We start from the raw sequence: 13,089 nt of genomic DNA, 5'->3' as shown, positions 1-13,089 counted from the left end.
AATGTTGTTTACATGTGCAGGAGTTAATGCTGACCGCTTCTTGTTTACAATGTCACCTGAAAGTGAGAACAAGTATTCACATGGCACTGTTGTAGCTAGTGTTGCAAGATATTTACGTGCCAGATGCACTAAAGAGTCATATGTCCCTTCGTGCTTCCACCACCATTCCAGAAGAGAGACATCCATGCTTATGATGGGTTCTGCTTGACAATGATCCAAAGCAGTGCAGACCAACATATGTTCATTTTCATTACCTGAGTTAGATGACACCAGCAAGGTTGATTTTCTTTTTTGATGGTTCGGGTTCTATAGTTTCTGCATTGGAGTGTTGCTCTTTTAAGACTTCTGAAAGCATGCTCCACATCTTGTCCCTCTCAGATTCTGGAAGGCACTTCAGATTCTTAAACCTTGGAACAAGTGCTGTAGCTATTTTTAGAAATCTCACATTGGTACCTTCTTTGCCTTGTGTTAAATCTGCAGTGAAAGTGTTTTTAAAATGAACAACATGTGCTAGGTCATCATCCGAGACTTCTATAACATGAAATATATGGCAGAATGTGGGAACAGGGAAAAATTAGCGGGTGCTCCGCACCCACCAGCAGCCAAGCTCCCTCCTCCTCTTCCACCCCTCCAGCGTGCTGTGTCCCCACTCCTCCAGCGCTTCCCACTCCCCGCCCACCGCCTAACAGCTGTTTGGCAGTGCTTAGGACATTCCTGGAGGGAGGGGGAGGAGCGGATGCGGCACGCTCAGGGGTGGAGGTGGAGAAGAGGCAGGGTGGGGTCTTGGGGGAAGCGGGTGGAATGGGGGCGGGGCTGGGAAAAGGCAGGTGGGGCAGTGACTTTGGGGAAGGGCTGGAATGGGGGTGGAGTAGGGGCAGGGTCAAGCACCCACCGTGCAGAGGGGAAGTTGGCGCCTATGATGCGAATGTTCAGCATATCTGGAATGTAAATACCTTGCAATGCTGGCTACAAAAGTGCCATGGGAACGCCTGTTCTCACTTTCAGGCGACATTGTAAATAAGAAGCAGTCAGCATTATCTCCCATAAGTGTAAACAAACTTTTTTGTCTTAGCGATTGGCTGAACGAGACGAAGGACTGAGTGGACTTGTAAGCTCTAAAGTTTTACATTGTTTTGTTTTTGAGTGCAGTTATGTAACAAAAAAAAAATCTATATTTATAAGTTGCACTTTCATAATAAAGAAATTGCACTACAGTACTTCTATGAGATGAACTGCAAAATACTATTTCTTTTATCATTTTTACAGTGCAAGTATTTGTAATAAAAACAATACAAAGTGAGCACTGTACACTTTATATTCTGTGTTGTAATTGAAATCAATGTATTTGAAAATGTAGAAAAATATCCAAAAATATTTAATACATTTCAATTGGTATTCTATTGCTTAACAATAGGATTAAAACCGCGTTTAATCATGATTAATTTTTTTAATCAAGATTAATTAGAGTTAATCACATGAGTTAACTGAGATTAATCAAAAGTCCTAATAAAAAAACAACCATAAGCAAAAACACTGAAACTGAGTTGGTACATCGAAACTCCCACTTATCCTTTTGTGGCTGGATATCAGAGGAGAGTATGAAACAACAGCTGCTATTTTGAGGTCCCCTGCTAAAAATAGGCAAGATGAGTTTGAAATGTTCACTCTGAAGGTTTGCTTTGCATGTAAGTAGACTACAAAGAACAAGTTCACAAAACAAACTTCAAAAATTCAAATTTATCCAGTTGTCAGAGATTCTAACTACAAATTGATTTTATTTGAAAAACTGATTTTTGAAACACTTAAAAAGTATTTTCCAACAGTTATAGAAATCATGTCTGACTTACATTACACAACACTCCAACCACGCTATACTTTATAAAAGGGTTTAATGAATGCATGCATGTCTGATACAATGATCAATAAATTTATTGAGTTCAAATTATTTACTGTTGTAAACATTTTACAAAAGCATTGTGATTTATCTGGATATACAATCCTTGATGGAAGAATTATTCAAATAGACAGAATCAATGGCACATTAAAAAATAAAGCTGACGAGACCCATTCTGCATATTCTCTTTCAACATAATTCCAGCAAGAGAAACAGCATGGTATAAAAAGTGTACAGCAAAAGATTGTTCCTACGATAATGTCAAATTCTTGAAACTGTAAATACAAATTAAAGTGGTTGAACAGTCAAAGTCATAATTGTAACCAGTCAAATTACAGTAAGAAACGTTTTCAATCCAGTTATACGTAGCTGTCAAAATAATGTGTTTTGTTCCTTGTCAGTTGACTATAAATTCTTTTCCAGACAGCAAAACTTTGGCAAGGTGTTGAAAATGACTTTTAAAGTTCAAGACACAGTCACAGCATTTTCTTTGTGGAAGGTGATCTGTACATCAAGGCTCAGAGGTTGTGAAAATTGGTTCCATGTGGAAAAAAGTGCAAACATCCTGCACAGATAGCTTAAAAAGCTGCTGGTAGAAATATTCCCCAACAGAATCTTTGTTTTCTTTTTGCATAGTTCACACATCACTGGGAATGTGAAAAAGGTGTGCTATTTTTGGCAAGAGCAAGAAGGAAGTGATATTGTGTGAGTTGCCATGTTGGGCATGCTGGATCCATGAAGAAGTCTAGGTAGAAGGCTGCTACCTGATGTTATTAGACACTGAATACTGATTTTGTTTTTGCTGAAGCAGTTCTGTAATAGCTAGAAGCTTCTTTAAGACATGCTGTAGAAAGAAAGTCAATAATAGTAATATTATGCACAAATAATTAGGAAAATATCACATCAGGAAACCAAATTTTCTAGATACATTTCTATGTAAACTTCTTCATGAGACTTGCTTTTATACATTAGTGTGCACAGCCTTCTATTACACAGTTTAAAGTAAAATGAAAGAACTGATCCGACTCCTTGGTCTTTAAAGCAATGCCCTGAGCTGAAATGTGACTGTAAAAATAACATTTGACGTAGAGAGAGAAATACACCAACAGTCTAAATTTAAAATGTTTATTTATTTTTTTTTAATTACAAACTTAAGCTCGGATATAAAAGTCGAGTTCTCTCCTTCTCAAACATCAGTGAAAAGGATTTTTTACGCTAAGATGAGTTCTTAGTTACCTCACAGATAAGAACAGAATTTGGACAGGCAACTGAAACAATGCACATAAAGGATAAAATACAGTTTACTCTTTTGGGGGTTGGCTCCACAGGATTAACAGATGTAAAGACTGAATTTAGTTACTAAAATAACCAGATGCAACTGGAGCAATTATGCAGAAAAGGTGCAATTTTTACATATTCACTTTTCAGGGTAGAATTGTAGGTTACTACGGCAGAAAGTGGTCTGTAGCACTTAACTGAAAAGTCCTCAACTGCCTCATGCTGTGGTTCTCAAGTGCCAGGTCTTTTCCTTCCCCACCAGAAATAGGGGTTTAGAAAATTTTCCTTAAAGGAATTAAACTTCACTTACAGGAATACACACATATCAAAAAAGCTACAATAGCACATCCACAACCCTCAAATACTTCAGATTCTCTCCAAAAAGGTGTTTTAGTTTATTTTATGCTGCTTAAAGTAGTGTTCAAGAACAGGTGTCAAACTGACAACCATGTCCCCATGTCTATAGCCACACACACACACACACACACACACACACACACACCAACACCATTTTAATGAAAGCTTCCCCAATCCCGCCTTATTAGTCATAAGACTGAGACCTCCAGTCCTATCTGGATCACCCTAAATAAGGCCATTGGACTATAACCTATGGACTAATTCTGAAAGAACTCTTTGCAACTACAAAGCTCACCATCTCTACTATAAATGTGATCTCATGTCTGTACGTATATTTATCTTTTAACCAATACACTCTCACTTTTCTTTTTTAATACATTTTAGTTTAGTTAATAAGAATTGGCTGTAAGCATGTATTTGGGTAAGATCTGAAGTATTCGTTAACCTGGGAGATAATGTGTCCAATCGTTTGGGATCGGTAAACTTTCTTATATGATGAATAAGATTTTCAGTAATCCTCATCATATTTGACTTGGGTGTCTGGGGTGGAGGCCTAAGGCTAGGTTGCTTTAAGGGAAGTGTGTTGTTGGTCTCTGGGTAACCAGTAAGGTATTATAGAAGCTGTTTTTTGCTGGTTTGGTAAATCTAAGTTTTGAAATATTCACCAGCTTTGGGGATTGTCTGCCCCATTCTTTGCAGCTTTGTAACTTCAGCGTCACTCCCTGGTACCCCGGTCATAGCTGGCTATACACGTTAGTCAATATAGTGGATTGACTGAGTGACTTTTCTCATAGGCCACTGAAATTTGGTTTTAACCTGGACTGGATTTGAACTAGTGATATGGAAGTGAAGTATTTTCCAATTGTCTTTCACTAACAGCTTATATAGGGCACGAGAAGGCAGTACTTGGACTAATTAAATTACACTTTTCTGTACACTCCACTATAGCAGCCAGCAATACTTGTTTCATACAGTGTAGTAACTAGAATTGCCTAGTGGGGGAACTCTAACAATAAAAAGATTGCTCTTTGCAGTTAGTAGTCCAAAGACTAATACTGCTTGTTATCTGTGAAATTTGAGATGGCTCAGGGCAGTGAAAGTTAAAATGAATATTATATTATAATTATATTATTATTAGGGCTGTCAAGCAATTAAAAAAATTAATCATGATTAATTGCACTGTTAAACAATAATAGAATACCATTTAAATATTTTTGGATGTTTTCTACGTTTTCAAATTTATTGATTTCAATTACAACATAGAATACAAAGTGTACAGTGCTCACTTTATATTTATTTTTATTACAAGTATTTGCACTGTAAAAAAACAAAAGAAATTGTATTTTTCAATTCACCAAATACAAGTAGTGTAGTGCAATCTCTATCACGAAAGTTGAATTTACAAATGTGGAATTATGTACAAAAAACCCTGCATTCAAAAACAAACGTAAAATTTTACAGCCTTCAAGTCCACTCAGTCCTACTTCTTGTTCAGCCACTCGCTCAGACAAACAAGTTTGTTTACATTTGCAGGAGATAATGCTGCCTGCTTCTTGTTTACAATGTCACCTGAAAGCGAGAACAGGCGTTCTCGTGGCACTGTTGTAGCTGGCGTCGCAAGATATTCACGTGGCAGATGCGCTAAAGATTCATACGTCCCTTCATGCTTCAACCACCACTCCAGGGGACACACGTCCAAGCTATTGAGGAGTTCTGCTCGATAACAATTCAAAGCAGTGCAGACTGACGCATGTTCATTTTCTTTATCTGAGTCAAATGCCACCAACAGAAGGTTGATTTTCTTTTTTGGCGGTTTGGGTTCTGTAGTTTCCGCATTGAAGTGTTGCTCTAAAAGCATGCTCCACACCTCGTCCCTCTCAGATTTTGGAAGGCACTTCAGATTCTTAAACCTTAAACCTGTAGCTATCTCTAGAAATCGCACATTGGTACCTTTTTTGCGTTTTGTGAAATCTGCAGTGAAAGAGTTCTTAAAATGAACAACATGTGGTGGGCCATCATCCGAGACTGCTATAACACGAAATATATGGCAGAATGCATCTAAAATAGAGCAGGGGACATCCAATTCTCCCCCCTAGGAATTCAGTCACAAGTTTAATTAACGCATAATTTTTTTAATGAACGTCATCAGCATGGAAGCATGGCCTCTGGAATGGTGGTTGAAGCATGAAGTGGCATACAAATGTTTAGCATATCTGGCACGTAAATTCCTACAAAAGTGCCTATTCTCACTTTCTGGTGATGTAAATAATAAGAGGGCAGCATTATCTCCTGTAAACAAACTTTGTTTGTTTGTCTTAGCAATTGGATGAACAAAAAGTAGGACTGAGTGGACCTGTAGGCTCTGAACTTTTACACTGTTTTGTTTTTGAGTGCAGTTATGTAACCAAAAAAAAAAAAAAAATCTACATTTGTAAGTTGCACTTTCACGACAAAGAGATTACACTAAAGTACTTGTATGAGGTGAATTTAAAATACTATTTCTTTTATTTTTACAGTGCAAATATTTGTAATAAAAATAATATACATTTTGATTTTAATTACAACACAGAATATATTTGAAAATGTAGAAAAACATCCAAAATATTTAATAAATTTCAATTGGTATTCTATTGTTTAACAGTGTAATTAAAACTGCAATTAATTTTTTTAATCGTAATTATTTTTTTTAGTTAATCACATGAGTTAACTGGGATTAATCAACAGCCCTAATTATTATAATTTATATTATATTATAAAGTTTAAGCAGAACAATTATTGAAGGTCCAGAGAGTTTTCTTACTGGAAAAGAAAAACTTGCATCTTTTGCTTTCAAAGATAATACAAACCAAGAAACTGAAATGAAATAGCAGTTGAAAAGATAACAAACAACATTCACTTTTCTAAATAGAAAAAAAAAAGCATATACCATATTAGTAGCCCTCAGAACCTATCAGAGAGGGAAAACTGGTTTCTGGTAAGCAGGCCTCCTCCAGGCACTTAAAAGACTTTTTGGTTTTGCTACAGAGCACTTCTAGCCATTTTGAGTGAACAGAACAGTATTTACCTTTAGAGCTACCTCATCCTCCTAACATTATACTGATGAAGTAACCTATCTAAAGCTATTTATCTTAACTCCTTAGTACAGAAATATCAAATAAGTATTATTAAATTTGCATCAGTGCTTAGTGTAAAAAATTTCAACTATCTGAGATGGGGGCTTTCTGCTATAACAACTCTTACCTGCATTACGCCTCGCTCATTACTGAGCGTCCGAAGCTCATCTGAATGTGCCACACAAATCTCATGTAAGGCTGCTAGATCACGAGACAAGTCAGTTCTAGAATGCTCTGTAGTGTCTGGAAGTTCAGGTACATTCTTTAACAAGAATGATAAAAGTGTGTTTAGAATTCAAAAGTATTCATAAAATAGCAAAGAAAGTTCCATTACACTTCTCTCCACTAATCAACTGTATTGTGCAACACATTACTTTCAATACTGCAGGCAGTTGCATCATAACATTCATCATATCATTCTCAGTTAGCCAAGCTTTCTACTCATGCTCTGATACCAATTATTTGCCCTCACTCCACCAATATTATTATTTAGCTCTTAAAAAAATATCTGAATGTAGTTAGAGCCTACTCCTATATTGCATCCCCTGTACTTAATTGGAATGGCCACTCCAGTGTTGCTGATCACTAATGCACCAATTTCTCTTTCAGCTGAAAGGAAAATGATCTGGTGTTGCCATCTAGGCTACCTCTTTGAATTGGCTAGCAAGGGATTCTCTGGGTGGCATTTTCATGCTCTCTACCTCTTCCCCTCAAGCTAGAGATGATGCATCCATTTATTTAATTTTCTATATTCAAAGATAGCAACAGCAAAAATGGGAGAGCAGAAATTAACTGGCAAGTTAATGAAAACAGTGGTGGACCAGTATACAGTAATCAGATACCATTAAAATAATAAATCAGTGACTCAGTAACCCTTGTAAATAGCAATTTCTATTGACTATGTATCAAAAAAATAGTAAGAAGTATCTTCCAAAGTTACTTATTTAGGCTCCAATTCATGACAGCATCCCTATTCAGCAAAGCATTTAGGCACAAATTTTCATGCTTTCCCGAATCAATCCTCTAAAACTGAGATTCCTGAAAAGTAAAGTCTTATACGCACTGCTACTCCTGTTATAGCATTTGCATGGTATTAAGTTACATTGTTTGATTTAAAGTATCAGGGGGTAGCCGTGTTAGTCTGTATCTACAANGGTGGGGGGTGTTTGTGGTTGGGTGGCCCTTTTACCTGCAAACCGGCATGGTGGGTTCAGATTATATGGGGTCCCAACCAGATCGCAGGGCTCCACGCACCTCTCCCACAGGCTCCAACCCAGCAAATGTTCTTGGACATTTTATGAGAATTATCATTGTTATTAAATGTGCATTGGCCCTTTTCCCTCCAATTCTTTCTTTCCCATCTCCATTAAAACAACAAGGAGTCTGGTGGCACCTTAAAGACTAACAGATTTATTTGGGCATAAGCTTTCGTGAGTAAAAACCTCACTTCTTCGGTTGCATCCGAATAAGTGAGGTTTTTACTCACGAAAGCTTATGCCCAAATAAATCTGTTAGTCTTTAAGGTGCCACCAGACTCCTTGTTGTTTTTGTTTGATTTAAAGTGATCTGTAAATCTCAATTCTCTTTAAACCTTGACAATTTAGAATAACGCATAGATTGTCTTAAATAGCCAGGTGAAGACAAACATTCAGCACCTTACTAACTTAAAATTCAACTTTTTTTCTTCTATTAGGGTCAGATTTGCTAACCTCCACAATGGATCCATGTTGCCATGTTACCTTACTCCTACAGATAAGAATAAGAGTTTTTTTTTTTTTAAATATGGTTTTGCAATATGTTGTTTTTGGTAAATCTTTGCACATTAAGTTAAGATCAGTGATCTGCCTTGTTTCTGAATATTGAGACCTTAAAGATAAGTTTTAAGTTAACAATATACCCTCTAACTAGGGCATTTGAGACAATACTCAGAAGTTGCTGGATTTCAGAGGTATTTAATGAGAACCTTTAAGATTTGTTATTACATTATTCTTTGATATGTATAAATCTATATAACTTCTAGCTTAGATTGTAAAATTTATAACACTCTTACCCCAAGTTCATCTAAAAACATGATCATGCGATGTTTGTTACTCTTGATAAATGGATTTACCCCCTCCATGTAAGGCTCCTAAAATTTAAAAAGTATTATTAGAATAAATAGAACCAATTCAATCATATGTACCTACTTACAATAAACATTCAATAGTTTATGGACCCTATGACTTTGCATATAATTTCAGAATGGATTGGGTTCACTTCCTATTTGTGCCTTAAATTCTCTAGTTGCTACTCAGGTCTGAACATTAAATAACTTTAATTTGCTGTTGCAGTTTTTGCACTCCAGATGTAGTCACAGAGTTTGCCTGTAGATATATGCTGGCTGTGCTATATATGTTTGGAATTATTCAATTCTGAAACATGTTTCAGGCAATACCTACAAAACACAACAGCAATAAGAAATGTTTCATATCTGGGGACTAAATATCTTCTTTTTGTCCTTTTAAAAATGGTTAAATTTCAGATTATGTTTTTGTGCTAAAACAAGGGTATATTTAAAAGGTCAAAACTGCTTGAAATCATCCTTCAACGTATTAAGGTCCACAGATCCATTACAATGGTATTTCAGACCATTTGCAGTTTGGGAACTGAATCAGAATGGTCAGTTGCTCGCAACAGGAGACTGTCCCATCCCTTGAAGATTCTTCCATTGTTTTTGGGGACCCTAGCAACTCAGCCAGACCTCTCTGCTGCAGAGCTTTCCTGAGAAAAATTCCAAACTTTATTGAAAGTGACTAACGATTTAGCTCAATAATATGTCTAATTCTCAGCTGTGTTCCAAGGTTGCATTTGCCTTTGGAGAGACTGTCCCCTCAGTGGCTTTTGCAGTGGCTAGTTGTGAGCTAGACCAGGAAAGCCAAAGGCAAAAAAGAAAGGTTTGTATTTCCTGCTTCATCCCCTTCTCGAGTGTCTCACTGGGGAGCTCAGATGGCTCTGTCCAATTTACTCCAACCTTCAGCCCAGTCTAGACAGGGTCACTTAGTTTCCTCCCCAGGCAGAAAAGGAGCTAGGTATGTTAGTGAGGCTGACTCTGTTGAGCAAAATGCAGGAGCAGCCTCAGCAAGCCAGTCCTCATGCTCCCTGGAAAGAAACAATAGAGGGATTGGGATTTTCTGCCACACCTAAAAGATAAGTAAACTATTTGGCTGTTGCTGCCTCTGCAAGTTGCCATACCCTAACTATCGGGCTATTGTTCCCAGCTGCTGCTGTGGGTCACCATGCTCTTAGGTCCAAGATATTTTTCCCAGCTTCTACGGCAGGTTACTATGCCTCAACTAGCTTTACCTTCTCCTCCAGCAGCTACCTGTGCAATGACAAGAGAGACAGCAACCCATATGCAGAAAAACAATCAGACAATTAGGAGCCTTTTGGCTGACTTTTTTTTTTCCTTTCTTTCTTTCTTTCTATATCCCTGGCCTCCATTTTATAAGGCCAGAAAGTTCCTCAGTGCACACCTGTCCATATTCAACCTGGTGTCACTATTAAAGGTGAAAGTGACTATCTTCCCTGTATTCAGGGACACAGTGTTTCTCAGAGGGGAGGTTTTTACATGAGAGAGTGTCTCCTTCACAGGCAGGGATCACCTGAGCCTCTTCTTTGGGCATGAAAATAAGTGGCCTCAAAACCAAACAGAGAAAACAAACAAACAAACAAAAGAACCATCATCTGATACACTAAGTTCCTCCCAAGCTTTCAGGAACAATGACAACATGGACGGACAATACTGTAAGCGTGGTCCCACTCAGCCTTAAATATTTCATAGACTAACAGCTTCAACCTGAAAAAGACAGTGGGATAACCAATCTACCTCATGTAGGTATGTAGGGTTCTGGGCCCTGAAGTCAGACCATAAGGTAAATCAGTTCCTAGCTCTCTTAGTGATACGATGGAACTTTATGGAAAACTGAAGGTATTCAGCATCACTGGAAAAGTTGATTTACAATCCTGGCTCTTGCCAATAATATAGAAATGAATACTGGTCATATAACAAGTTGAAGCAGTCCTGAAGTAAAACAAGAGTCAATATCACTCCACAAGTGGTAGCTAGAGTAAGTGTGTCTGCCATGCTGTCTCCCCTCCCTCCATTTGTGCTGCCTTGTAGAGTGTGAGGCTACATTAACAACAATATGTTAATCCTTGAATTAGCACTTGGCTGAGTCCTCATCATTTAGCCAGTAAAGCATTCCCTGGGAAATATCCCACCCTCTTATTTCACCACCTCAACCAAGCTTCACAATCATCATTGCTATGTACAGTATTAAATTGTTTGTTTAAAACTTATACTCTGTGTGTGTGTGTGTGTGTGTGTGTGTGTGTGTGTGTATGTATGTGTATATATATATATAATGACAAAGTTCCTCCTCTATCTTGGTGGGTCCTGCGCTTATTGGCGGATTTTCTTGCCTCAGAGATTCACCAGGTGGGTTGGGGAACAGCCCAGAGACCTTCCCCTCTGGAACAACCCACAGTCCAGGTCAATTGGGAGGAACCCGGGCCCGCCCTCTACTCCAGGTTCCAGCCCAGGGCCCTGTGGACTGCAGCTGTCTACAGTGCCTCCTGTAACAGCTGCATGACAGCTACATCTCCCTGGGCTACTTCCCCATGGCCTCCTCCAAATACCTTCCTTATTCTCACCACAGGACCTTCCTCCTGGTGTGTGATAACGCTTGTGCTCCTCAGTCCTCCAGCAGCACATCCTCTCACTCTCAGCTCCTTGCGCCTCTTGCTCCCAGCTCCTCACACTCGCCCTACAAACTGAAGTGAGCTCCTTTTAAAACCCAGGTACCCTGATTAGCCTGCCTTAATTGATTCTAGCAGCTTCTTCTTAATTGGCTCCAGGTATCCTAATTAGCCTGCCTGCCTGAACTGGTTCTAGCAGGTTCCTGATTACTCTAGTGCAGCCCCTGCTCTGGTCACTTAGGGAACAGAAAACTACTCATCCAGTGACCAGTATATTTGCCCTCTACTAGACTCCTGTACCCCACTGGTCTGGGTCTTTCACAATATAGTCTTTTGTCTGGTGAAAAAAGCTTCCCTGAAACTTAATCCCGCCCTCATTTACATTAATTCTTATGGGGAAATTGGATTCACTTAACATCTTTTCGTTTAAAGTCGCATTTTTCAGGAACATAACTACATTAAGTGAGGAATTACTGTATATGAAAGTATCCAAGCAAAAAGCTCAAGTCATTGTATTATAATGCAATTAGCACGCTCAAGAAAAGGAAGGGGTGTGTGTGTGTGTGTGTAACAAATCCCAACATTAACTGCTTCCTTAGGATCATGACATTAGAACCTCATTCTCATTACAGAACTGTCCAGACTGAAACTCTGCAGGAGGTATCATACTTTCTATCCAATACCATTAAACCTCCAATAGCTACTATCTCCAATCAGATGAGTTTTGAAGTCGGGAGCTTTCTTGGAGGCGATTCAGTATTGTGCTTTTAATTCAGACAAATAGTCCTCACAACTGTCATTACAGTCATTTACAAAGTAAATTTAAGAAATATTTTCCCTTCTGTCAAGTATAAAAAGCCAGTCTTTCGCAGCATTGAATCTCTGGACAGAGAAGGCATGTCTCCTGTGTTGAGATCTGCTAGGCAGCTACGTGGCCATCAATAAATAAATTCACCAACATTCTACTTATTGGTCAAGTCAATCTTTTAGCCAATGCCATTTATTGGCAGAAGGCTTCTCCGGACCTAGTATCCAGGGGGAGATGGAAAATATATAATATAACCTATTTTGGATGTCCATGTTTAAAAGATGATCCCACTTCCCAACCCTGAAGCACACTACTGTGAAAATCCCATTGTAATGGATCTGTAGACTTTAGTACAATAAAGTATAGGAAAATTTCTGTTCTCACCTCAAAAATTCCTTTCTTTGAGTAATAAAGTCCAAAGATCCAGTCTGCCCTGGAGCCAATTTGACATCCAGAGCAAACATGGAAATTGCCATACGAAGATGTGGGTCTGTTTTCATTAGGGAAAATGTCTCACATTCTGTAGTAGAAGCTGTCATGCCTTCTCCTCAAACTATAGTTAACACAATCTGTAATTTACGAAAGCATAGCTAATTATCCTAGCTGTGGAAATGGTCTCCAGTGAAGGGAACTTTAGCAGGCAGAGCACTCCTCTGCTGCCAGTGATGGACAAGATTGCTCCTGCCCCCACCGCCAGAAGCAGAAGGAAGGACAATTGTAATGGATCTGTAGACCTTAGCACAATTAAGAAAGGAAATGCTCACAGAACAGAAACCAAAAGAACCAACCAAAAGATGAATATAAGAAGCTTACATGAAACACTCCACTTCTCATGGGACTTATGATCGGAACATATCAAGAGGGAGACTTGCAGTCTCTCCCCCTAAATTTAGTTAAGATTT

General features: G+C 38.4%; 1 protein-coding gene across 1 annotated transcript in view; it reads right to left on the bottom strand.

Moving 5' to 3' along the window:
* Positions 1–1,740: 1,740 nt before the first annotated feature.
* The window catches only part of RASA1 (RAS p21 protein activator 1), a 111,791-nt gene continuing 100,442 nt past the window's right edge, over positions 1,741–13,089 (bottom strand). Inside the window, exons 23-25 of the mRNA XM_034774895.1 lie at positions 8,693–8,770; positions 6,770–6,904; positions 1,741–2,738 (exon numbers count right to left, since the gene is read on the bottom strand). Of these exons, the coding sequence (XP_034630786.1) occupies positions 2,655–2,738; positions 6,770–6,904; positions 8,693–8,770 (297 nt within the window). The 3' untranslated portion in view covers positions 1,741–2,654. The remainder of the gene's footprint in view (positions 2,739–6,769; positions 6,905–8,692; positions 8,771–13,089) is intronic.

This window comes from Trachemys scripta, chromosome 6 (genome assembly GCF_013100865.1).
Source record: "Trachemys scripta elegans isolate TJP31775 chromosome 6, CAS_Tse_1.0, whole genome shotgun sequence".
In the NCBI taxonomy this organism is placed as follows: Eukaryota; Metazoa; Chordata; order Testudines; family Emydidae; genus Trachemys; species Trachemys scripta.
This window is presented reverse-complemented; position numbering and strand designations above follow the sequence as displayed.